The sequence below is a fragment of the Eptesicus fuscus genome, chromosome 1 (genome assembly GCF_027574615.1).
Source record: "Eptesicus fuscus isolate TK198812 chromosome 1, DD_ASM_mEF_20220401, whole genome shotgun sequence".
NCBI lineage: Eukaryota > Metazoa > Chordata > Mammalia > Chiroptera > Vespertilionidae > Eptesicus > Eptesicus fuscus.
Genome location: NC_072473.1, coordinates 70233 through 96068, shown reverse-complemented (window position 1 = coordinate 96068; position 25836 = coordinate 70233). Strand labels below are relative to the sequence as shown.

The window sequence follows — 25836 nt, the reverse complement described above, 5'->3', positions numbered from 1 at the left end:
TGTCCCAGGCCAGCACCTTCCCTGACAAAGATCAACGTCCATTTTCACCGAGTGGACTGTCGATTTGCATCTAAGACAGGACACCCGTGAAATCTCGGGGTCACTGGTCACTGCCCTTTTTCCGGACCCTTCAGGGCACAACCCATGTGCCAGGCGGAGGCCACAAATCTCATTGATATTACGTGGTGTGTTTTTTTTAAATATTAAGACACTTTCTCTTTTTTCACAGTTTATTTATTTTATTTATTTTTTATTGATTTCAGAGAGGAAGGGAGGAGATAGAAACATCAATGATGAGAGAGAATCATGAATCAGCTGCCTCCTGCACGCCCCCTACTGGGGGATGGAGCCCGAAACCCAGGCATGTGCCCTTGGCCGGAATCGAACCCGGGACCCTTCAATCCGCAGGCAACGAGGGCTATCGCGTTGATTGTTGACTGTTAACTATCCTGCACCCAGCTAAGCAAAAGAAGTGTCTATCATTTTACTTTTCATCCAATCCCAGAAGTCCCCGCCCCCCCACTTTGCTTTCTCCCGCCTTCCTAATCCATCACCAATGGATTTCATGTAACCCACCTACATCTCCTCTTTTATCTTTTTAAATATAATTTATTGATTTTTTACAGAGAGGAAGGGAGAGGGAGAGAGAGTTAGAAACATGGATGAGAGAGAAACATCCATCAGCTGCCTCCTGCTCGCCCCCACCTGGGGATGTGCCCGCAACCAAGGTACATGCCCTTGACCGGAATCGAACCCGGGACCCTTCAGTCCGCAGGTCGATGCTCTATCCACTGAGCCACACCGGTTAGGGCTCCATCTCCTCTTTTGATTGTAATGTATAAAACAAGGTCCTGGCTCTGCAGTTGAGTGTCAACCTTCGAACCAGGAGGTCACAGTTCAATTCCTGGTCAAGGGCACACGCCCAGGTTGCGGGCTCGATGCCCAGTAGGGGGCGTGCAGGAGGCAGCCGGATCCATGATTCTCTCCCATCATGGATGTTTCTCTCTCTCTCCCTCTCCCTTCCTCGCTGAAATCAACTAATCAATACATACACTGAGTGGCCAGATTATGATGATCTCTGAACGCATAGTAATCTGGCCACTCAGTGTGTATAAAGATATACTGCCCTGGCTGGTTTGGCTCAGTGGATAGAGCATCAGCCTTCGGACTGAAGGGTCCCAGGGTTCGATTCCGGTCAAGGGCACATGCCCGGGTTGCTGGCTCCATCCCCAGTAGGGGGCGTGCAGGAGGCAGTCGATCCAGGATTCTCTCTCATCATGGATGTCTCTCTCTCTCTCCTCCCTTCCTCTATGAAATCAGCCAATCAATATATATAAAAAGAAATACTGCCCTAGCCGGTGTGGCTCAGTGGATAGAGCATCAGCCTTTGGACTGAAGGGTCCCGGGTTCGATTCCCGGTCAAGGGCACTCACCCGGGTCGCGGGCTCCATCCCCAGGAGGGGGCGTGCAGGAGGCAGCCGATCCATGATTCTCTCTCCTCACGGGTGTTTCTCTCTCTCCCTCTCCCTTCCTCTCTGACATCAATACAAATGTATTTTATGCCGAAACCGGTTTGGCTCAGTGGATAGAGCGTTGGCCTGGGTTCCCAGGTTCGATTCAACTCAGGGTTCCCAGGTTCGATTCCGGTCAGGGGCATGTACCTTGGTTGCGGGCACATCCCCCCAGTGGGGGGTGTGCAAGAGGCAGCTGATCGATGTTTCTAACTCTCTATCCCTCTCTCTTCCTCTCTGTAAAAAATCAATAAAATATATTTTAAAAAAAAATACAAATGTATTTTAAAAAGAAACAAAACAAGGTGGAAAACCGCCCTTCTCCGGAGCATTCTCTCAATCTCTTACTGGGGATGGAGCCCACAACCTGGGCATGTGCCCTTGGCCGGGAATCGAACCTGGGACCCTTCATTCCACAGGCCGATGCTCTATCCAGGAGATCCTGCTTCCCCGCCATTGTCCACAGTCTGGCTCCAATAACTCACACAAATTCTTCACAGGTTGGCACGTTTCTTACGTTACCACAAGGATCCAGCTAAGCCCCCATGCGTGCACTGGGCAGACGCCGGCTCCCGCTGGGGCGGGAGGGGCCCCTCCCCGGCCCACAGCCCCTCTTTGTCCCGGACCCCATCGCCCTGCGCCAGCACAGACTGAGGTGCCTTCTGTGCTCCGTCCTGCCGTTTATTTCTGTCTCCCGGGCAGCCCCACGGGCTCTCCCCTCTGCCCCCGGGCGGATAAAGCTGTCTTGTGCAGGAGCCCCCAAAACGCTCTTCCCTCCAAACCGCTGATGAATGGCACTCTCTCAGGCAGCTCAGGGAAGACGCGGCCTGAAAGGGGCGTTTGTTCTCGGACAGGAGGTCTGTTTGTGATAAAGTCAGACAGACACCAGCGTGGCTGTTTACTTCTCCGCCGAGGCCGACAGCTCCGCACACACGGGCGTGTGCGTCCTGATGCGCGGACAGAACGTCACCGAATCCGGGCCCACGGCGCTGTCGTGGCCCAAGACACGCGGATGTCCGTCCCCCGGGTGTGAAATACACGCTGGGTTTGAAGTCGGTCTATTTGCAAAATAAAACCGTATCATTTTATTTTTAAATATATATATTTTTATGGATTTCGGAGAGGAAGGGAGGACAGCACGGAGGGACCTGGGGAGCGTGATGCGGAGGGAGATAAGCCGGTCAGAGAAAGACACGTGTCCCGTGATCTCACTCATTGGTGGAATCTAATGAGCAAAATGAGTCGACCAACAAAATAAGACCCAAAGCAGGGACGCCTGGAACAGACTGACATGGAGGTTGCAGGGATGAGAAGAGATGAACCAAAGAACTTAGTTACTAGAGGCCCGGTGCACGAAATTGGTGCACAGGTAGGGTCCCTAGGCCTGGCCGGGGATCAGGGCTGATGGGGCCTTCCGGATGCTGGCCGGGGCCCCCTGGTGGTCTGCACCCGTCATAGTGGGCCATCAGTTTCCCGGTCGAACTCCTGTGGGGGCAATTTGCATATTAGGCTTTTATATATAGACTAGAGGCCCAGTGAAGAAATTCGAACACGGGTGGGGTCCGGCTTGCCCAGCCCCAATCAGGGCCCTATCAGGGCCAGGCTGGCTGAGGGGAGGGGCAGTGGGCCATTGGCCAGCGGCCCGCCCCTGCTTGGGGTGGGGGGCCATTGGGGGCGGGGCCAGCCATAGGGAGGGGCTGTATGGGGTGGGAGAAGCTGATCTGGGGTCAGCAGCCAGGGGAGGGGCCGTGGGAGGTTGGCCAGCCAGGCCCACCCCCAAGTGGTGTGTGTGTGTGGGGTGATTGGGGGTAGAGATAGCTGGGTGGAGGGGCCTCGGGCCAATCGGGGTGGTGGGGGCTGATCGTGGGTGAGGCCAGCTGTGGAGAGGGGCTGTGGGTGGTGGGTCAGCTGGCCCCGCCCCCAAATGGGGTGGCAGAAGCCTATTGGGGGCCAGAGACCTGGGGGAGGGGCCCTGTCCCTGAGTGGAATGGGGGGCCCATTGGGGGCGGGGCCAACCAGGCGGGGAGGGGCCAGAGGCAGTTGGCCGGCCTGCCCTGCCCCTGATGAGGGTGGGGGGGCATCAAGGGCAAGGGGAGATGGAGGGGGTCAGGGGCGGGGCCAGCCAGGGGGAGGGGCCTCGGGATGTCGGTTGGCTGACCCCACCCCCCCATTGGCCGGTTCACTGGCCACAGTGGGCGTCATAGTTTCCGGTCATTATGGTCATTATGGCATATGGTTGCTGGCTTTTTATATATAGAGACATGCCTGGCCCATGGACACAGGCGATAGGGTACAGGACTGAGGGTGGGGACGGGGTTGGGGGGAGGTGGGGAAGGGTAGGAAAATAGAAGATCTGTAATACTATCAACAATAAAAAATATATTTTTAAAAAAGACTTAAAAAATAAATTAATTAACAAAGAAAGTGAGAGAGAGAGAGAGAGAGAGAGAGAATCATGGATCGGCTGCCTCCTGCACGCCCCACACTGGGGATGGAGCCCGAAACCCGGGCACGTGCCTTCATCAGGAATCGAACCCTGACCTCCTGTTACAAGAATAATCTGTAGGAAGCCATGCCTAGGGCAAAAAAAAAAAAGGTCATTTCGCGAACTTCGCCTCCATCGGAGCAGATTTATTATTTCTGCAATCACACAAGCAGCTCATTCTCGTCCTAAGAGGCCGGCGTTTAAAACAGTTGCACGCCCATCGCCATGGGTTGAGGAGCACAATGAATGTAAAAGAGGCTCCGTTGGCCAGAAGGTGCCCATTGGAGCTCAAAACTGCAGCCCTGGGCTCGCGCTCGCCCCCGAACCCCGCAACGCGCACGCGCGCTCCCGCTCTCGGCGGGCACTCACTGCGCATCCCCGCTCGCCCCCCGTGGGCGCGCACTGCGCATGCCCATTCTCCCCCTCCCGGCCCCGGGCACTGCCAGGTCTCCAGCTCGCTCCCCTTGGGCAAGCAATGCGCATGCTCGAGCCACCGGCCTCCTCCCCCTCCCACCGCGACCCAGGCGAGCACGCACTGCGCATGCCCATGCTCACCCTCCCTTTCCCTGCCCACCGCCAGGCCTCCAGCTTGCACTCCGTGGGCAACGCAGTGCGCATGCTCGTTCCACCGTCCTCCTCCCCCTCCCCCCCCAAAGACGGGGAGCACGGAGTGCGCATGCCCGGGCCTCCGGCTCGCTCTCGGTGGGCACGCACTGCGCATGCTCGCACCTCCTAGGCTCCAGGGTTGCCTCGCCGGCGCGGGCCGCTCCCCTGAAAAAGGGCCTAAAAGCTCCAAAACGTGGCGTGGGGCGGCCGCTACCCCCCACCCCCGCCTCCACCCCAACTCCTCAGCGCCCCCTGGCGCCACCAAAGTCCCCCGGCAATCCCCGGGCGGCGGGCTACCTCTGCAAACACGGAGGCGTGCGTGCCGGCGTGCAAGCGACGTGATGACGCCACGCGCCGCGGTGACGCGCGACGTCGGCGACGTTGTTTGGGAGCGCGCCCGGCGCGGCCGTTTTGAAGCTGCCCGGAGCCGCCGTCTGTCACGTCCTCCTCCGCCCAGCCCCCCGAGTCTGTGCAACGCCCCCCCGCACCCCGAGGCGTGGGTGACCCCACCTCCCGGACCCCGCGCCCCGTCAGGACGGCCGCCGCCTCCTTTCAGACCCGGAGCCGTAGACGCGCAATCCCCGCCAAGCGCCCCTGCCCCTCGGACCCGGACCCGGGCCTGCGACCCCAGCCCGGCCGGCGCCCCTGCACCGCGGAGCTCGGGTGCACGCCCCGCTGGGGCTCGGGGCCCCTCGGGCCGCCGGGATCTGCACCCCGAGGCCCCCTGCAGGCCGGACCGTGAGGACACGGGCCTCCGGGCCGCCGGGGCCGCGCGTCCGAGATGCCGCCCGGCAAAGTGCTGCAGCCGGTGCTGAAGATGAAGGTGGACGAGCTGTTCCTGTGCTGGCTCAGCGAGGCCGGCACGCAGGCCATGCTCCGGGACTGTCTGCAGCGGATCCGGGCGCCCGGCCGCGCCGACCTGGGCAGCGGAGACGCCGCGCAGCCCGCGCCCCTGACGGCCCCCCCGGCGCCCGGCCCGGCCCCCGCGTCCTCCGCGCTGCCCCTGGGCGCCGCCTCGAGCCCCAGGGTCGGGCCGCACCTCCGAGGGACTCGTAGATCCGCGGGGACCCGAGTCGTAAGTTCCTCTTCCTTCCGCTTGACACCCGCCCGGGTCACTCCGGTCGCCTAGCAACGCGCAGGTAACTCCGGTCGCCTAGCAACGCGCGGCAGGTGCTGAAAAGGCTGGTGCAAATGTCCGAGGTGCAAACACCCACTCATTTATTCTCTTCTTTTCCGCCCCAAAAGCCCTACTTCCTGGAAAAAATGTTGTCCCGGCCATGGCAGGTGTGTCTGGGTGGTGAGAGCGTCTGCCCCGGCCTCGCAGTGTCGCGGGTTCAATTCTAGGTCAAGGTCACGCACCTCCCTCGTCGGGTCCCGGGCAGGTTCCGGGAGGAAACCAATCAGATGCGTCTCCCTCTCTCTAAAAAGCAATGGAGCCCTGGCCGGTGTTGCTCAGTGGGTAGAGCGTCGGCCTGCGGACTGAAGGGTCCCGGGTTCGGGTCCCGGGTTCGATTCCGGTCAAGGGCATGTACCTTGGTTGCGGGCACATCCCCAGTAGGGGGGCGTGCAGGAGGCAGCTGATGGATGTTTCTCTCTCATCGATGTTTCTGACTCTCTATCCCTCTCCCTTCCTCTCTGCAAAAAAAATCAATAAAATATACTTTAATAAATAAATAAATAAAAAGCAATGGGAAACCTCTATCCTCAGGGGAGGACTAACCAGGGAAGAAGTAGCTAAGTTCCTCTTCCGGCCCCTCAGCACCTGCAGAGGTGACTCTGGTCGCCTAGCAACGAGGTCGGTGGAAATAGCCCGGAGTGCAAACCCCTGTCCATGTTAGTCTCTTCTCCCCCGGGAAAGCCCGACATGCTGGAAAAATATGGTGCCTGCCCTGGCCGGCGGGTTCAGTGGTTAGCGTCAGCCTGTGCACCGGAAGGGTCCCAGGTTCAAATCCCGGTCAAGGTCACCCACCTGGGTTGCAGGTTTGCTTCCTGTGTGGGAGGCATCCAAATCAATGTCTGTCTCTCTCTCTCTCCCCCCTCATCCTCCCTCTCTCTAAAAGTCAATGGGAAAAATACACTGAGTGGCCAGATTATGATGATCTCTGAACGCATAATAATCTGGCCACTCAGTGTATATCTATATATATATTAGAGGCCCGGTGCATGAATTCGTGCATGGGTGGGGTCCGACCAGCCTGGCCAGGGGGAGGGGACATGGGCGGTTGGCCGGCCTGCCTGCTGGTCGAACTCCTGGTCGAGGGGACCATTTGCATATTAGCCTTTTATTCTATAGGATAGACACGGAGTGGCCAGATGATTATGCGTTCAGAGATCATCATCATCTGGCCACTCCGTGTATATCCTCAGGTGAGGATGAACAACAACAAAATCTTTTATCCTGGACAGAGCCCCAAGTTGGCTGTAATTTGGGGGTTCGTTTTGAGGGGTCTGTGTCGGTTTTCGTTGGTGACTTCTCAGCAGTTTCTTCTATGTGGATTGACTGCTGAACTTAGAGGTTTTAGCCCTGATTGGTCTCCAATAATTAGAGCTGGACAGCAGGGTAAAAAGGAAAATGGTGCTTCCTGACAATTAAAAACTTTTTTTATATACATATTTTTATGGATTTCAGAGCGGAAGGGAGAGAGAGAGAGAGGTAGAAACATCCATGATGAGAGAGAATCATGGATCAGCTGCCTCTTGCATGCGCCCTACTGGGGATGGAGCCCACAACCCAGGCATGTGCCCTGACCTGGAATCGAACCCTGACCTCCTGTTACATAGGTCGACGCTCAGCCACTGAGCATACGGTCCAGGACTTTCTGCCACTTAGTACAGGGTCTGGTTAATAAGATGTTGCCTCCTGATGTTGTATACCTCGAACAGCCTATTGCAACTTGCTGTTAGCATATTTTTTTAGTGTTTTTATTGATTTTTAGAGAGAGGAAGGGAGAGGGAGAGATAGAAATATCAATGAGAGAGGAACATCATTAATCAGCTGCCTCTTGCACTCCCCCTACTGGGTATCGAGCCTGCATCCAAGGTACGTGCTGCCCTTGACCTGAATCGAACCTGGGACCCTTCAGTCCACAGGCCGATGCTCTATCCACCGAGCCAAACCAGCTAGACCAGTGGTCGGCAAACTCATTAGTCCACAGAGCCAAACATCAACAGCACAACGATTGAAATTTCTTTTGAGAGCCAAATTTTTTAAACTTAAACTTCTTCTAACGCCACTTCTTCACCATAGACTCGCCCAGGCCGTGGTGTTTTGTGGAAGAGCCACACTCCAGGGGCCAGAGAGCCGCCTGTGGCTCGCGAGCCGCGGTTTGCCGACCACGGAGCTAGGGCAACATTTTAAATTTTCCGTGGGAGCCGGTAAGCCATCATAGCACTAAGCTTACCATGAACTGGTATCCCTTCGTCTACGAGGTTCCCAACCAGAATGAAGCCGTTGCCAGGGGGAGAGGGACTGTGGACGTCCGTCCGAGGCGAAGTCCTTTGGCTGGAGGTCATTGGGGGTTTTCTGATCCGCGCTCGTGGGTCCCGGGCTTTCTCTGGGAGGGACGTGTCCAAGGGGAAGCCGGCAGCCGCCCCGGAGACACCCTGGCTAGACCCCCAGATACAGGTTCCCCCTTCAAATCCGCCCTTTGGCAAAGCAAGTTTCCCCACTGAAATAACTTCAAGTTTTGTAACAAAAATACATTTTATGCAGAGTTGTTGTTAAAATGAAATATTTTATTGCATGCATGTAGTCACAAACATACAGCACTTTTCAACGTCAGAAATACTTATTTGCTTATTAATTTCCCTTGTCATGGTTCTCCCGCCGCCGCCTGTGACAGTTTCATATACATGTTCACAAAATAATCGTGACAACCTTCAGGAGTAATAGCCGCTGCACAATGATGGATAACATCTGGTTTTTTAAATATATTTTATTGATTTTTTACAGAGAGGAAGGGAAAGGGATAGAGAGTTAGAAACACCGATGAGAGAGAAACATCCATCAGCTGCCTCCTGCACGCCCCCTACTGGGGATGTGCCCGCAACCAAGGTACATGCCCTTGACCGGAATCGAACCCGGGACCCTCCGGTCCGCAGGCCCACGCTCCATCCACTGAGCCAGACTAGTCAGGGCTGGATAACGTCTGTTAAACGTTCATGGTCGAGGGACCTGCCAGAATATTCCTCACACAGAACTTACCTTTTGAAAAATCTCCCGTGGGATTCATCGTTGGAGAACGTGGTGGCAGAAATACTAAGGTTGCCTCGTCTGACCCACAAGATCACGTACTTCCTGGGTTTGGTGGAGGCTTACGTCGTCCCAGACCGGCCACACATCCTCCATAATGTCTTTATCCATTTCCACAGCCACCTGCAAAGAAATTAACAAAAAAAAAAACAAAAATTGAAGTAACTGAGGTTTGGCAAAAGGATGAAATTGCTGTGCAAAAGGGTGACATTGCTTTGCAAAAGGGTGAATTTGAAGTGGAAAACCGGTACGCCCAGGAGGAGGCTGGCCGGGATCTCGGGGGACGCCCAGCCAATGGGCCCATCGCTGACCCCTGGCCCCGTGCCCTTTCCCACGGCCCTGACCCCTGACCCCGTGCCCTTGCCCACGGCCCTGCACAGCCTCAGCGTGGCCAGAGCGGTACCTGAGCCCCACTTGCCCTGGGCAGTGGCTGTGTGAGCAGGGCCAGGTGGGGTCCCTCCTGGGTGGCCAGGCCTCCCTTAGCTTCCCGCTCGGTCGCTAAAGGGGTGTCGGTGGCAGAGCCCACACCCCTCAGGCACGTCCTGTGTGTGGGGACCCGTGACGAGTCCCCGAGGACGGCACGCCTGTGCGGGGACGGCAGCCTGGGTGGGTGAGAAGGCAGCCGGGTCCCGCACGTCCGGGGGTCTGGCCCCGATCGCTGCAGCCAAGCGGGTTGTGACGTTGCCGTTGGGAGGGTGACCCCGAGGACGGGTGCCTGTGGTCCGCTCTGCTGTGGGCGGTCTCCTCGGGGATTCCTCCTGATCCGGGACGTTCCGGGAGCCATTCCCGGTCTCCTCGGGGATTCCTCCTGATCCGGGACGTTCCGGGAGCCGTTCCCAGTCTCCTCGGGGATTCCTCCTGATCCGGGACGTTCCGGGAGCCGTTCCCGGTCTCCTCGGGGATTCCTCCTGATCCGGGACGTTCCGGGAGCCGTTCCCGGTCTCCTCGGGGATTCCTCCTGATCCGGGACGTTCCGGGAGCTGTTCCCGGTCTCCTCGGGGATTCCTCCTGATCCGGGACGTTCCGGGAGCCGTTCCCGGTCTCCTCGGGGATTCCTCCTGATCCGGGACGTTCCGGGAGCCGTTCCACCGCTGCACCCTCGATCTTTTGTGTGTTTTTTTTTTAATCTTTATTGTTGAAAGGATTACATAGGTCCCCTCCCCCCCCTTGGCCCCCTCCAGCCCGCCCCCCACCCTCACCACCCACTGTCTGGGTCTGTGTGGACCTGGGTCTGTGGAACAAGGGGTGATCGGTGTCTAGTCGTCCTCGCTCCCCCCAACCCCCCCCCCCCCCGTGTCCCGAGTGCCTGGGAGCCCTGGTCCCGTCCCCGTCTCCGTCTCCTGTCCCGCAGCCTCGCGCCGGGCAGAGCATGGGGGCGTCGCCCACAGCCTGTGGCGTGGCCTCAGCCCACTGCCCTGCGGAGGGGGCGCCCCCTCTGGGCCTGCCCCAGTCTGTCCGTCTGTCTGTCGGTGGCCTCTGGGTTGTATCTCTGAGTGAGGACCCGCTCTGGACTTGCCCAGTCTGTCTGTCTGTCTGTCTGTCCGTCCGTCTGTCCGTCTGTCTGTCTGTCTGTGGCCTCTGGGTTGTATCTCTGAGTGGGGACTCGCTCTGGACCAGCCAGTGTGTGTCCGTCTGTCTGTCCGTCTGGGGCCTCTGCCTCCTGCGCCTGGAGCCGCCACACTCTCCGTGGGTCTGTGTGTGGCTGACGTGTCCGTGTCCCGTGGGCACAGACCAGGCGTGGAGCTGCGGGCTCCGTGGTCCGTGAGTGGAAACAGGGAGAAAAGCTCGCTGGACGCCCGGCTGCGCCCAGCGGGTGTGCGCTGCGCCCAGGGGCAGGGTCCGCTGTACGTCCGCGTCGGGGGAAGGCAGTTTTTTTTGGGGGGGTGGGGGTGGGGCGGTCAGATTCTAAAACCTCGTGGAGAAGGAAGAAATTGCCGTCGCTCTAAGTTGCTCAGAACCACACAAGAGTGAACATGTGAACAAAACAAAGATAAAAAGAAAGAAAAAATGCAACAAAAGGAATAACCGACTCCTCCGGCTGGCATGTCCCCCAGCTCCTGTAGAGGGGGGGCGGGGGGCAGGGGGGCCGGGGGCGGGGTCTGTTCTGTGTCCTCCCCCCCTCCCCAGGGCAGACGACTAGATGCACCGATGTAAATCTATTTTTATTGATTTCACAGAGAGAGGAAGGGAGAGAGAGAAACATCCATGATGAGAGAATCATGGACCGGCTGCCTCCTGCACGCCCCCCACTGGGGATGGAGCCCACAACCTGGGCATGTGCCCTTGACCGGGAATCGAACCCTGACCTCCTGGTTCCTAGGTCGAAGCTCAACCTCTGAGCCCACACAAGGCTTTAGAGGGCCTCTCCCCCCTCCCTCCCTCCCTCCCTCCCTCCCTCCTCAGCCGGCCTCTGGGTGGTTTGGGGAGCAGTGAGTCCCTTTCTAGCTTCCGCCCGGCTCTGCCCTGTCGGAAAGGGGTCCCCCTGGGGAGGGGGGTCCTCGGGGTCCGTCGCAGCCCAGGACCCTCCTCGCCGGTCCCAGGCCTGCCTGTCGCCTCGTCCCCCTTCACCTGGTGCCTCAGTTTCCCCGTTGGTAAGGGGCAGCCTCCTGCCATGGGCTCAGTGCTTGCCGCCGACCGATCGTGGGAAAATCCCTTAACGAGAGAACGCAGGCCCCAGCGGGTCTGGATCAGTGCCCACAGCCTCGGCCTGCGGACTGAAGGGTCTCGGGTTCGATTCCGGTCGAGGGCACGCACCCCGGTTGCAGTTCGACCCTCAGCCTGGTCGGGACCCATGTGTGGGGGCAGCCGGTCCGTGTCTCTCACGTCGATGTTTCTCTGTCTCTCCTGCCTCTTCCTCTCGCCCTAAAAACCCACGGGAATGTCCTCGGCTGAGGATCAGCCACGTGAATCGGAACCGGGCAGATGGAGTGGTGACGTCTGTGGGGTGAGAGGTGGGTTTGCAGCCGGGTGTCCGCGGGCCGGGCAGGCACGTGTCCGTGCGGCTTCGGCCTCGCCCGGTCGGCCTCGCCGTGGTCGCCGGACGCACGTTACCCTCAAACCAGAGACCCGTCCGAGGGCCCGGCTCCGTCACCTCGGGCAGCCCAGCCGTGAGGCCCGGGTTCCGACGGGACGGGAGGCAGCAGGCGCCCGGCCAGGCTGGGCGTGGGGTGAGCAGACCCGCGTGGGGTCTGGGGGGGGGGTCCCCTGGAGTCGTGGGCTCCGTGGTCAGGAGCCCCAGTGAGCTGTGCCAGGGCGCCGGCCGCGCTTCCTCACGGACGTCCGCACCTCGCCGGCTCCGGGGGGGAGGCCGGGGTCCTGGGCGAGCGTCCTCCGGGCTCTGGTCCTCGTGCCCCGGCCCGGCTGGTGCCCACCACCCGCCACGGCGGCCTCAGGGCCGAGTGCACGGCCCGCCGTCCCGGTGCAAACCCTCCCTCCCTCCCCTCTCCTCCGAGGCTGAGGCTGCGTCATTCCTGTCCCCGTCCGTCCGTCTGTCCGTCCGTCCTTCAGGGTCTGGCTCCCTCCCAGCTGCCGGTCCTGCCCCGGCCCGCGGGCTGCTGGGAGCTTCCCCTCGGCTCACAGGCGGGCCTTCTGGGGCGTTGTGCCCGGGGTTCCCGGGGTGCCCGCCTGTCTCCCTCCCGTGGGTCGGTGGGGACGGTGGGGACGGTGAGGACGGTGGGAGGGGAGCGACGCCCGGGCTGTGAGCTGGGCAGGTCCCTCTGACCCGCCTCCACCCCCCCCCCTCGGCGTGGCCATGGCGGTCACTTTCCCGTGTCCTCTGCCTGCGGGCACTGTGGGTGCGGACGCTCCGGTGCCAGCTCCTCCCTTCCCCTCCCCGTGCCCAGCCCCGCACCCCGCCTCCCGGGCCGGCCCCGCGGTCCACCTCCCCGTCTCCGCCCGGAGGGGCGGGCGCACGGGACCGGCTGTGGGGGGGGCGGGGCCAGCACCCCGAGGGCCCGGCTCTGAGGGCTCAGTCTGTGCGGACGGACGGACGGAGGGACCTCACTTCCCAGGAGCGGGCGGTCCCGGTGCCGCCTCCCTCCAGGACCGCGGCTCTCAGACCAGCTGTCCCTCCGGCCCGCTCCCCCTGAGCCCGGCAGGACCTGGGGACACTCGGTGCCGAGCCCGGAGCCCCGGCGGCGGCAGGAGCAGCGCGGAGCGGTCTGAGGCTCCGGCCGGTGCGCCCTCCCTCCCTCCCTCCCGCCCGGCCCGGCCCGCTCAGCTGCTCCCCGCCCCCCGGCGCCCCCCGCCCGGCATGTGCCCTCCGCGGCCCGTGGAATGTGCGCGCCCCCGGCCCGGCCCCCGCAGCGCCCGCCTGGCCCCGGCCGCGCATGGAGCGCGCTGAGCCCGGTCCCGCCCGGAGCAGCTGCCGCCCCGACCCCCCGGCCGGCCCCGCCGCCCCGACCCCGTCCCGCGAGCCCGGCGCCCGGCCCGGGCGGCCCATGCGCGCCGACATGCGGCTGCGGGAGCGGTCGCTGCGCCAGGACCCCGACCTGCGGCAGGAGCTCGCCTCGCTGGCCCGCGGCTGCGACTTCGTGCTGCCCTCGCGGTTCAAGAAGCGGCTCAAGGCCTTCCAGCAGGTGCGGGTCCGGGCCGTGTCTGCACGTGTGTGCGTGTGTGTGCACACGTGTGTCTGCATGTGTGTGCGTGTGGCTCACCTGCTCCTCACCGCTCCCGGGAGGTCAGGCCTGGAGGACGTCCCGTCCCCGTGAAGTTTGCAGGGACCGAGCTCTTTACAAAGCGCCCCCCCCCCCCCGTCCTGTCCTGTCCTGTCCCCCGTCGTGTGGCCGCTGACACTCTGAGGGCTGGGGGACTCGCCCAGGGTGGCCCTGTAGCTGGGAGGGTCCCAGGGTGGGCCTGTAGCTGGAGGGTCCCAGGGTGGCCCTGTAGCTGGGAGGGTCCCAGGATGGCCCTGTAGCTGGGAGGGTCCCAGGGTGGCCCTGTAGCTGGGAGGGTCCCAGGGTGGGCCTGTAGCTGGGAGGGTCCCAGGGTGGCCCTGTAGCTGGGAGGGTCCCAGGGTGGCCCTGTAGCTGGAGGGTCCCAGGGTGGCCCTGTAGCTGGAGGGTCCCAGGGTGGCCCTGTAGCTGGGAGGGTCCCAGGGTGACCCTGTAGCTGGAGGGTCCCAGGGTGGGCCTGTTCCTGGGAGGGTCCCAGGGTGGCCGTGTAGCTGGGAGGGTCCCAGGGTGGCCTTGTAGCTGGGAGGGTCCCAGGGTGGCCCTGTAGCTGGGAGGGTCCCAGGGTGGCCCTGTAGCTGGGAGGGTCCCAGGGTGGCCCTGTAGCTGGAGGGTCCCAGGGTGGCCCTGTTCCTGGGAGGGTCCCAGGGTGGCCCTGTAGCTGGAGGGTCCCAGGGTGGCCCTGTAGCTGGAGGGTCCCAGGGTGGGCCTGTAGCTGGAGGGTCCCAGGGTGGCCCTGTAGCTGGAGGGTCCCAGGGTGGCCCTGTAGCTGGGAGGGTCCCAGGGTGGCCCTGTAGCTGGAGGGTCCCAGGGTGGGCCTGTAGCTGGAGGGTCCGTCAGCCCCCGACCCTGCCCTGTGGGCCCAGGCCCGGCTCCCCCACGGGGCTGCGTGCCCGGCATCTGGTGTTACACAGCGTTTGGGACGGACGGACGTGGTTTCTTAAGGTCCCACGCCTTCGCCGCAGGGACATGACCTGCTCCCGCAGCCGATGGCCGTGCGTGGCCTGGGCCGCGGGGACGGGTGTTTCACGGGGACGCGGGCGACGGTCGCACATGGCACACGGGTGCGTGCGGCGCCGTGTCTGTCCTTCCGTGACTCGTGGGGCCGTGCACGTCACCGTGACCCTCAGAAGGGCTCCGGGGTGTGTGTCCACGGGGCACATGCACGCGTTTAAGGGACACGCGCTGTCGAGGGGGAGCCCTCCCGCGGCCGCCGTGGAATCCCCCCCGAAACGGGGGTGTCCCTGCGGCCCGGCCTCGTCCTCCCTCCCCGGGGGGCTGGGGGGCGGGGGGGGGGCCCAGCTCAGCTCCTCCCGAGACGGAACCCCTTTCGTTTCTCTGCCAGAAAGAGCCCCATCCCATCCAGCCCCCCTCTGGGGTAAACAGCCCCCCCCATACGTTTTATGGGGTTTTCCTGGGACCACGTCGCAGCGTTTCCACAGTGACCAGGTCCTGTCTGTCTGTCCGTCTGTCCCGGGCTCCTGTCTGCACCTGGGCCAGGGCGGTCGCTCCGTCGCTGTTTGCAGGGAAAGTGTATTTAATGCACCTCAATGTGGGCGTGGATGGCACCCTGAGGTCCTGTGAGGACGGGAGGGGGGGTGAGGCAGGGGGCACCCTGTGAGGACGGGAGGAAGGGAGGGGCGGTGAGGCAGGGGGCACCCTGTGAGGACGGGAGGGGGGGTCAGGCAGGGGGCCCCCCGTGAGGTCGGGAGGGGGCGGGTGCCCTGGCACATCCTTCCTCCCCTCCCCTCGGCTGCACCTGACCCGCCGGTGAAAGTCGGGGTGCCCCTGCCACCCCACAAGGTCCGCTCTCGGGCAAACAAACCCCACGCACTCCCTCAGCAGGCAGCGGTGTGAGGCCCAGAGCTGGGTTTCGGGGTGACTTCCGGGAAGACTGATCTGCAGCGCGTGCCCCTGGGGTGCCGTCTAACCAGAGGGTCTCCCTCGGGGGGCGGGGGGGGGCTTCCTGGCTGCTGCACCAGGAGGTCCAGGACGGATGCGGACAGGGGTCGGCACGTGTGGTTGAGGGGGTGGGAGACGGGGGGCGGGAGACGGGGTGTGAGGGCGACCGGGAGCGTCCGGGCCTGACAGGTCAGCCGTGCCCGCAGGGGTGTCCGCCGCGTCCGGGGCCGGAGGGCACCTGGGCGTGACCATGGGGTCCGCGTTTGCCCGCCCGCCGAGCACGGGGAGTCCCGTGGCCCAGGGTCACAGGTCAGCGGGTCACGGTGCCGAGCAGGGGACTCAGTCTGTGTCCGTCCACCCGTCCGTCCGTCCTCTCGCCGTGGGTGCCCGTCCGTCCTGTGGCCGAGAGTGCGTGCCCATTGGCCCTGTGCTCAGGTCCTGGGCCTCGAGCAGAGCGGAGGTCCCTGTGGGGGGCTGTGGGGGGCCATGGGGCGGCCCAGCCATGTCTCCGCCTGGGGCCCTGTCCCCCGGGCGCTCCCCTCCATCCTGTGGGCTGTGGGCCCCTGGGCGCTGGCCTGGCCCTGCCACCTCCTCCCAGAGGCCCCCCTGCTGGGCGAGGATGTAAACAAACGTGTGCACGCCCGGCTGTCTCACCCGCACTTCCGGCTCCCCTCTCCGCCCGGACCCTCCTCACCCTCACTTCCGGCTCCCTTCCTCCGCCCGGACCCTCCTCACCCGCACTTCCGGCTCCCCTTCACCTCCTGGACCCTCCTCACCCTCACTTCCGGCTCCCCTCTTCCACCTGGACCCTCCCCACCCTCACTTCCGGCTCCCCTCCTCCGCCCGGACCCTCCTCACCCTCACTTCCGGCTCCCCTCCTCCGCCTGGACCCTCCTCACCCTCACTTCCGGCTCCCGTCCTCCGCCTGGACCCTCCTCACCCTCACTTCCGGCTCCCTTCCTCCGCCCGGACCCTCCTCACCCTCACTTCCGGCTCCCCTTCACCTGGACCCTCCCCACCCTCACTTCCGGCTCCCCTTCTCCGCCCGGACCCTCCCCACCCTCACTTCCGGCTTCTCTGTGCAACTTTCACTCTTCGCCGTCTGTCCGTCCGTCCGTCCGTCCAACCGTCCTTGTGCAGGGCCTCCCGTCAGGGTGGGCGCTGAGCTCGTGGGTCCGGGGCATCGCGGCTCACCCGGCTCCGGTGGGCATCGCCCCAGGACACCACGGAGCTCCGCGGCCGGCCCCGCGCACCCCACCTGCCCCCGCACCCCACCTGCCCTGCGCACCCCACCTGCCCCCACACCCCACCTGCCCTGTGCACCCCCACCTGCCCTGTGCACCCCCACCTGCCCTGTGCACCCCCACCTGCCCTGTGCACCCCACCTGCCCTGTGCACCCCCACCTGCCCTGTGCACCCCCACCTGCCCTGTGCACCCCCACCTGCCCTGTGCACCCCCACCTGCCCCCGCACCCCCACCTGCCCTGTGCACCCCCACCTGCCCCCGCACCCCACCTGCCCCCGCACCCCACCTGCCCCCTCACCCCACCTGCCCCGCGCACCCCCACCTGCCCCGCGCACCCCCACCTGCCCCCGCACCCCACCTGCCCCGCGCACCCCACCTGCCCCGCGCACCCCCCCCGGCCCCGCGCACCCCACCTGCCCCCGCACCCCACCTGCCCCCGCACCCCACCTGCCCTGCGCACCCCCACCTGCCCTGTGCACCCCCACCTGCCCCCGCACCCCCACCTGCCCCCGCACCCCACCTGCCCCCGCACCCCACCTGCCCCCGCACCCCACCTGCCCCCGCACCCCACCTGCCCCCGCACCCCACCTGCCCTGCGCACCCCCACCTGCCCTGTGCACCCCCACCTGCCCTGTGCACCCCACCTGGCCCCCGCACCCCCACCTGGCCCCCGCACCCCCACCTGCCCCCGCACCCCACCTGCCCCCGCACCCCACCTGCCCCGCGCACCCCCACCTGCCCCGCGCACCCCACCTGCCCCGCGCACCCCCACCGGCCCCGCGCACCCCACCTGCCCCCGCACCCCACCTGCCCCGCGCACCCCCACCTGGCCCTTCGCACCCCACCTGGCCCCCGCACCCCCACCTGCCCCCGCACCCCCATCTGGCCCCCGCACCCCCACCTGGCTGCGTGGTCCCTGCGCTCCTCCTGCACAGCCCTGTGGTTGGAGATGGGACGAGGTCACTTCCTGTGTCCAGCACGTGCCCTGTGACCCTCGGGTGCCTGCCCTCTGAGGCTGGGGTTCCCGTGGGCACCCCCAGACGAGTCTCGGGGCCTCCCCTGCACTCCTGGCACCGGTTCCCCAACCTCGCCGACGGTTTTATGGAGGCTCGTTTGTGGTCGGTGCACACGCCTGCAGCCCATGCCGGGGAGGGCGGCCGCGTGACTGCCATTCCCGGGATGGCGACGGGTCAGAGCGCTGGGCGGGCAGGCGTGTCCTCCCCTCTCCCGGGCCGGCTCCGGGGCAGCGCCGAGGCCAGACCCTCAGCCCCCCATGGCTTCCTGTCTCCGAGGCCCGAGGCCCGCTGCAGAGCTGCTCTTACACACGAGCACACACATGTACACACGTATGTCTTTAATGATTTTTTGCAGCCTCATCGTGGCGGCCGGGGCGTGCTGGGCACGGTCCCTCCCAATCTGCTGAGCCCTGTGGGGCCGCGGGCGGGCGGGCGGGGGCCGCTCCCCACGGCGCCCGGTGGCAGGAGAGGAATGTGTTCCCAGCTGCCGGGACACGGGCTATTTACGTCCCGGAGATTAAGCCTGTAAATCCCCCGTGTCCGCACCGGCCTGTTTTGTATCTCCTCCCGTCAGCTCCGTGCTGGGGCCGGGGGAGCTGGGCTCGGCCCCTCTCTGCTGGGTTCCTGCATTTCCCGCCAGCGCTCACCCTGGGTGCTGGGTGCCAGGTGGGTTGGGGACCGTGCCAGCCACGTCCACGTCTCCGCCTGCCCTGTGGGTGTTCGTACACAGATGCTCCTTGGGTTATGACGGGGTTGAAAATACCATGCCCAACGCTCAGTGTTTGAGCGTCGACCTATGAACCGGGAGGTCACGGTTCGATTCCAGGTCAGGGCACAGGCCCGGGTTGCAGGCTCCATCCCCAGTGGGGGGCGTGTAGGAGGCAGCCGATCCGTGATTCTCTCTCATCATGGATGTTTCTGTGTCTCTCCCTCTCCTCTCGGAAAGCATTAAACCACATATGTCGACATGTATAAAAGCCTAATATGCAAAGTGTCCCCTCGGGAGTTCGACCGACCAGGACTTTGATCACTTGCTATGTCGTGTGCTGACCACCAGGGGGCAGCACGGAACGAAGGAAGGCCCGGCCGTCAGCCACTAGGGACCCTTCCGTGCACAAATTGGTGCACTGGGCCTCTAGTGTACATACATGCACACATACGTGTATGTATACATTACTTCCTCACGACTGACTCACCCCCACCTCCACCCGCTTCCTGCCTCTCCGTCCCTCTGCAGTTCAGGCCTCCGTTTGGGAGTGTTTGCTCCAGCCTGAGGTACGTCCTTAGCATGTCCGTGCGTCGGTGCCTGCTGACGGCAGACTCACTCTTTCGTGTTTGCTTTTCGTTTTCTTTGTGTGTTTTTCCTGGTGCACAAACACTTCCGTTCCTCCCACGGGGTCTTCACCGCGAGGTCGGCCGCCTTCCCTCCGGCTTCTGGGACCTGTTGCTTCTGTCGGAAAGTCGTTTGCTCCTTGGATGGGGTCCCCTTTCTGTTTCATTTTGTTGTGGCTGTTTTTCCTTTTTTAAACATATTTTTATTGATTTCAGAGAGGAAGGGAGAGGAGGAGGGAGAGGGAGAGATACAGAAACATCCATGATGAGAGGGACCCATCGATCGGCTGCCTCCTGCACGCCCCCCACTGAGGATGGAGCCCACAACCCGGGCCTCTGTGCCCTGACTGGGAATCGAACTGTGACCTCCTGGTTCCTAGGTCGACGCTCACCACTGAGCCACCTTGGCAGGTGGCACTCACTCTGTGTGTGAGCCCAGGTGTGTGAGCTCAGGCGTGTGAGTCAGGTGTGTGAACTCAGGTGTGTCCTCTCAGGTGTGTGAGCTCAGGTGTGTCCCCTCAGGTGTGTCCTCTCACCTGTGTCAGTTCAGGCGTGTGAGTCAGGTGTGTGAGCTCAGGTGTGTCCTCTCACCTGTGTCAGCTCAGGCGTGTGAGTCAGGTGTGTCAGCTCAGGTGTGTCCTCTCACCTGTGTCAGCTCAGGTGTGCATGGCTCCGTTCTCGTTGCCATCCTGGTCAGGCGGGTTCGGCGCGTGCGCTTGTAGGAGGTTCCACGCCCCCGTCGCGCATCCGCGTGGAGAAGGCGTCTCCCGTCCCAGGTTCTGACTGAGGTGTCACCTGTCCTTCCTGCAGGTTCAGACGAAGAAGGAGGAGCCCCGGCCGCCGGCCGCCAGCCAGAGCATTCCCGCCTTCTACTTCCCCCGGGGCCGCCCGCAGGGCACGGCGGACACCGACGCCGTCATCGCCAGGATCGAGCGGACCTTCGCCCAGTTCCCGCACGAGCGGGCCACCATGGAGGACATGGGCAAAGTGGCCAAGGTGGGGTCCCCACAGCAAGCACGCGTGTTCATGGCCGTGCATCCTCACGGTCGGACCTGGGGTCTGAGCCCTGCCCGTGTCAGGCCGTCAAACCAACACGCAGGACCTGGCGTGAGTTTTATCCTAGACATGGGAGAGCAGACGTGCTGGTTCTGTCCTAGACACGGGAGGACAGACGTGCTAGTTCTGTCCTAGACACGGGGAACAGACGTGTTAGTTCTGTCCTAGACACGGGAGAGCAGACGTGCTGGTTCTGTCCTGGACACGGGAGAGCGGACGTGTTAGTTCTGTCCTAGACACGTGAGGACAGACGTGCTGGTTCTATCCTAGACACGTGAGGACAGACGTGCTGGTTCTATCCTAGACACGTGAGGACAGACGTGCTGGTTGTGTCCTAGACACGTGAGGACAGACGTGTTGGTTCTGTCCTGTACACGGGGGAGCAGCCGCATCAGTGCCCCTCCCACCTTAGGGAGGGTGACGTTCACGTCTGTCAGGGAAGGTCCCTGAGCTCGCCCAGGCCTGTCCTCCATCCTGACCCGGGTCCCCCTGTCCGTCTGGAGCTCCGGGCACGTGACCAGGGACTCCCTCCACGCGTGTGGTTGTAGCCGCGCCTGGATGCTGTCACACTGCGTCGGCTCGGGGTGGGGCCCTCCTTCCAGCCGTGGGTGTGGCTCCAGGTCACCGTGTGGACGCGTGGACGCGTGGACGTGTGGACGGACGCGGCAGCTCTTGATCCTCTGCGTGCCGTCCCTGGAGGACACCGACGCACCTCCTTCCCCGTGCCTGTGCCGCGAGGGAGCTGTGTGCCGGCCCTCGGCGCTTCTCTGGGCTCGGCTGGAGGTGCGCCCCGGCCCCCGCCTCCTCCCTCCGCGGGCAGCAGGCCCTCGTGTCGCCGAGCCCCAGCGCGTGCGGGTCCCCGCCTCCTTCCCGCGCCTGTCGCCTGCTGTTCTGTCTCGACCGTCCGTGGGAGGTCCGGGGGGGTCCTGAGTCACCCCTGACCTGTGAGTCACCCCTGACCTGTGAGGTCACGGTGGGTCCTGAGTCACCCCTGACCCGTGAGGTCACGGTGGGTCCTGAGTCACCCCTGACCTGTGAGGTCATGGGGGGTCCTGAGTCACCCCTGACCTGTGAGGTCACGGGGGGTCCTGAGTCACCCCTGACCCGTGAGGTCACGGGGGGTCCTGAGTCACCCCTGACCTGTGAGGTCACGGTGGGTCCTGAGTCACCCCTGACCCGTGAGGTCCGGTGGGTCCTGAGTCACCCCGGACCCGTGTTATCCCGGTGCCTTGCTGTGTGCGGGAAGGGCCTGAACGCGGGAAGTGTGGAGCTCAGACTGGTCCTCAGACGGTGGGTCCCGGGGTCCCTGCAGTTCACGTGGGTTTTGGCATCGGCTCTCGGTGTCAGGATCCGCCTGGCGTGTCCCCGAGCCGGCGCTGCGTGTGGTGTGTGGAGCGTGTGCGGTTTAACAGCACGGAGTCCTCCGTGCTCACGCGTGCGATGGCCTCCAGTCCAGTCACAGGTCTGACTCCTTCGAACACGCTCATCGCCCGCAGGCGTGAGTCCCACGCCGTTGGTTGTTGGTTCCACGGCATCGCCGTCTCCACGCGGCCGGGGAGGGCGTCGCCTGGTCTTCCGTCCATGGCTCCTGGGGGTGGGTCTGCTGCCCGCGGCTCCTGACCTCCTGGATCCGCTCCGTAGTTTTCAGCGTGTAAACGTGTTTTCTACAATGTGATCCCGTCATCCCGTGTGTCTTCGCCAACCGTGGACAGGGACCTGTGCGGCGAGGAGCCCGCGTGGGGAGGGTCCCCTCCTTTTCACAGCTGTCGGCTGTGGCGGTGACGCTGCCGGGGAGCTTGTGTGTATGACATGTCACACCGTGTCCGAGCGTCCCTGGAGCGTGCTCTGTGAGCAGGGTACCACATCCCTGGAGCGTGTTCTGTAAGCGGTATCGCGTCCCAGGAGCGTCTTCTGTGAGCAGGGTACCGTGTCCTGGAGCGTGTTCTGTGAGCAGGGTACCGTGTCCTGGAGCGTGTTCTGTGAGCAGGGTACCGTGTCCTGGAGCGTGTTCTGTGAGCAGGGTACCGTGTCCTGGAGCGTGTTCTGTAAGCAGGGTACCATGTCATGGAGCGTGTTCTGTGAGCAGGGTACCGCGTCCCTGGAGCGTGTTCTGTGAGCAGGGTACCGTGTCCCTGGAGCGTGTTCTGTAAGCAGGGTACCGTGTCCTGGAGCGTGTTCTGTAAGCAGGGTACCGTGTCCTGGAGCGTGTTCTGTGAGCAGGGTACCGCGTCCCTGGAGCGTGTTCTGTGAGCAGGGTACCGCGTCCCTGGAGCGTGTTCTGTGAGCAGGGTACCGTGTCCTGGAGCGTGTTCTGTGAGCAGGGTACCGCATCCCTGGAGCGTGTTCTGTGAGCAGGATACCGCGCCCTGGAGCGTGTTCTGTGAGCAGGGTACCGCGCCCTGGAGCGTGTTCAGTAAGCAGGGTACCGTGTCCCTGGAGCGTGTTCTGTAAGCAGGGTACCATGTCATGGAGCGTGTTCTGTGAGCAGGGTACCGCGTCCCTGGAGCGTGTTCTGTGAGCAGGGTACCGTGTCCCTGGAGCGTGTTCTGTAAGCAGGGTACCATGTCCTGGAGCGTGTTCTGCAAGCAGGGTACTGTGTCCTGGAGCGTGTTCTGTGAGCAGGGTACCGCGTCCCTGGAGCGTGTTCTGTGAGCAGGGTACCGCGTCCCTGGAGCGTGTTCTGTGAGCAGGGTACCGTGTCCTGGAGCGTGTTCTGTGAGCAGGGTACCGCATCCCTGGAGCGTGTTCTGTGAGCAGGGTACCGCGTCCTGGAGCGTGTTCTGTGAGCTGGGTACCGTGTCCTGGAGCGTGTTCTGTGAGCTGGGTACCGTGTCCTGGAGCGTGTTCTGTGAGCTGGGTACCGCGTCCCTGGAGCGTGTTCTGTGAGCAGGGTACCGTGTCCTGGAGCGTGTTCTGTGAGCAGGGTACCGCGTCCCTGGAGCGTGTTCTGTGAGCAGGGTACCGTGTCCTGGAGCGTGTTCTGTGAGCAGGGTACCGTGTCCCTGGAGCGTGTTCTGTAAGCAGGGTACCATGTCCTGGAGCGTGTTCTGTGAGCAGGGTACCGTGTCCTGGAGCGTGTTCTGTGAGCAGGGTACCGCGTCCCTGGAGCGTGTTCTGTGAGCAGGGTACCGTGTCCTGGAGCGTGTTCTGTGAGCAGGGTACCGCGTCCCTGGAGCGTGTTCTGCAAGCAGGGTACTGTGTCCTGGAGCGTGTTCTGTGAGCAGGGTACCGTGTCCTGGAGCGTGTTCTGCAAGCAGGGTACTGTGTCCTGGAGCGTGTTCTGTGAGCAGGGTACCGTGTCCTGGAGCGTGTTCTGCAAGCAGGGTACTGTGTCCTGGAGCGTGTTCTGTGAGCAGGGTACCGTGTCCTGGAGCGTGTTCTGCAAGCAGGGTACTGTGTCCTGGAGCGTGTTCTGTGAGCTGGGTACCGCGTCCCTGGAGCGTGTTCTGTGAGCAGGGTACCGCGTCCTGGAGCATGTTTGGTAAGCAGGGTACCGTGTCCTGGAGCGTGTTCTGTGAGCAGGGTACCGCGTCCTGGAGCGTGTTCTGTGAGCAGGGTACCGCGTCCCGGAGCGTGTTCTGTAAGCAGGGTACCGTGTCCTGGAGCGTGTTCTGTGAGCAGGGTACTGCGTCCCAGGGTGACCGCCGTGTGATCCTGTGGTCCCCCACACAGGGGTGATCCCCCCAACAGAGGGCTGCACCCCGTCACTGTCACGTGTGGGCGAGCCCGTGTGGCTCCGGCAGGCGTGTCCCTGGTCGGGGCTGCGCTCACCAGGGGAACGGTCTCGGGCGCTGGTGGCCGTGTCTGGGTCGGCCGCGTTGCTGTGAAACTCCTGCGTCTGCGAGGCGAACGCCGCGCCTCCTGCTGCCTCCTGGGTGCCCGTGGGCCGTGGTCGTGGTCACGGCTAACGAGGTCACTGCCCTCTCGCCCCGACTCCCTGGAACCGGCTGAGAGGGACGCCGTCCCTGCACGCCCCCTCCCGGCCCCTCGTGGCCCGACGGCTGGGGTTACGCCCCTTCCAGGCGTCGCCCGGCTCCCGGGCCGCTCACTCTCACCCCGTGAGTTTCTGCCCCGTCTTTGTCGGCCTCTTTTCTTCCTTTTCTTTGGCTAATTCTCACCCAAGAATATTTTTCCCGTTGATTTTTCAGAGAGTGGAAGTTGGGGGGCAGAGAGGAACATGGATGTGAGAGAGAGACATCGGTGAGTTGCCTCCCACACGCGCCCCGACCGGGCCCGGGGGTCACATGTGCCACCCAGGTACATGCCTGTGACCGGGAATCGAACCCGTGACCCTCGGTGCCTGAGCCAACACTCTAACCACTGAGCTGCCCGGCCAGGGCGGTTTCCAGCTCTGTCTCGTGTCCGCTCGTCACAAGGCTCGGGTGCACACGTGTGCGTTCCCTGGGGTGACACACGCCTCAGGGTGGAACTGCTGGGTCGTGGTGATGGGTGTCTAATTTTACAAGACGCCGAGGCGGCGTGTGCCGAGCGGCTCCTCCCGTCCCGCCCCCGGCGGCGAGGAGCCGGCTGTCCTGTGTGACCCTCGGACCCGCCGAGGTCACTGTTGTGGGCTCGGCCGCGTGTGATGGAGCCGCCCCTGACGATCACGGGGAACCGCTGTGTGTTCCCTCCCTCCGTGGTCTGTCTGTCTGACCGGTGTCCTGGGCACAGTCGGTGGCTAGACACCAGCTTAGCGCGTACAGTTACACAGGGCACGCGTGTGCCCCAGGACACTGTCAGCCCAGCTTAGCGTGTACAGTTACACAAGGTGCCTGTGTGTGTGTGTGTGTGTCTGTTCCCGAAGCTGCAGGCCCGTCGCTGAGAGCAGCCCCCCTCCCCCCGCGACACGCCTGTGGCATGTTCTGAGCCCCGCGTCTCCGCTGCTCATGGGCCGTCCTGCGCCGCGTGGGGGGACGGCCTCCCCCGTCGCTCCCGTGAGAGCGCGGTGGTTTCCTCGTTATTTGTCTGACGTGTCCGGGGCAGGTCCCGGAGCGTGTGTGTCCGACACGCTTCTCCCGGCCCGTGGCCCGCCTTCCCTTCCCGGGATTGCAGACGTGTCTCATGGTGATGGAGTTGTGTGTCCGTCCACCCGCTTCTTGGGTGATTCACACGTGTGTCCCGTGTGGGCCCTGTGCCCCTTGGGGGGCTCATTGGGGTCTCGCTCTGGGTCCCAGCTGCACCAGGGTTTGACCTTTGACCTGGTGTGGCCTTCGTTCCCAGTCGCTTTGTCCGGAGTCGTCTGCTTTTCCTGATCTTCCCCAGGAACGAGCTTTCCGTTCGGGCTTCTCCTCCCGTGATTCTCTGCGGCATCGGGTTCCCGTCCCTTCACCACACGCTCTGTCCCGCTGCCGTGGGTCCCGTCCCCTCCTCCCAGGCCCTGCCCGTCCGTCCGTCCCCTCCTCCCAGGCCCTGCCCGTCCGTCCCCTCCTCCCAGGCCCTGCCCGTCCGTCCCCTCCTCCCAGGCCCTGCCCGTCCGTCCCCTCCTCCCAGGCCCTGCCCTCGGCGGCTGGGGGTCAGTCTGTCCCGTTGGTGCCGTCACACGTGCACTGCCAGCTTCCTTCCAGCACAGCCTTCACAGCCTCCACACGCCAGCTGCCCGCCATCCTCCTTCCGCCAGCCTCCTTCTTGGCAAGGGGCCCTCTTACTGGGGTGCAAGGGGCCCTCTCGCCTCGGGGGCCGCTGGCCGGACGCTGTTTGTCCGGTGGTTGGACCCCCAGGGAAGAAGCCGGCCCCGAGGGGAAGCTCCCTCCTTTGTCCGCA

General features: G+C 63.6%; 1 protein-coding gene across 1 annotated transcript in view; it reads left to right on the top strand.

The window, feature by feature from the left end:
• The first annotated feature begins 5143 nt into the window (after positions 1 to 5143).
• The window catches only part of PPP2R3B (protein phosphatase 2 regulatory subunit B''beta), a 32390-nt gene continuing 11697 nt past the window's right edge, over positions 5144 to 25836 (top strand). The window contains exons 1-2 of the mRNA XM_054720174.1: positions 5144 to 5677; positions 19831 to 20016. Coding sequence (XP_054576149.1) covers positions 5384 to 5677; positions 19831 to 20016 — 480 coding nt within the window. The 5' untranslated portion in view covers positions 5144 to 5383. The remainder of the gene's footprint in view (positions 5678 to 19830; positions 20017 to 25836) is intronic.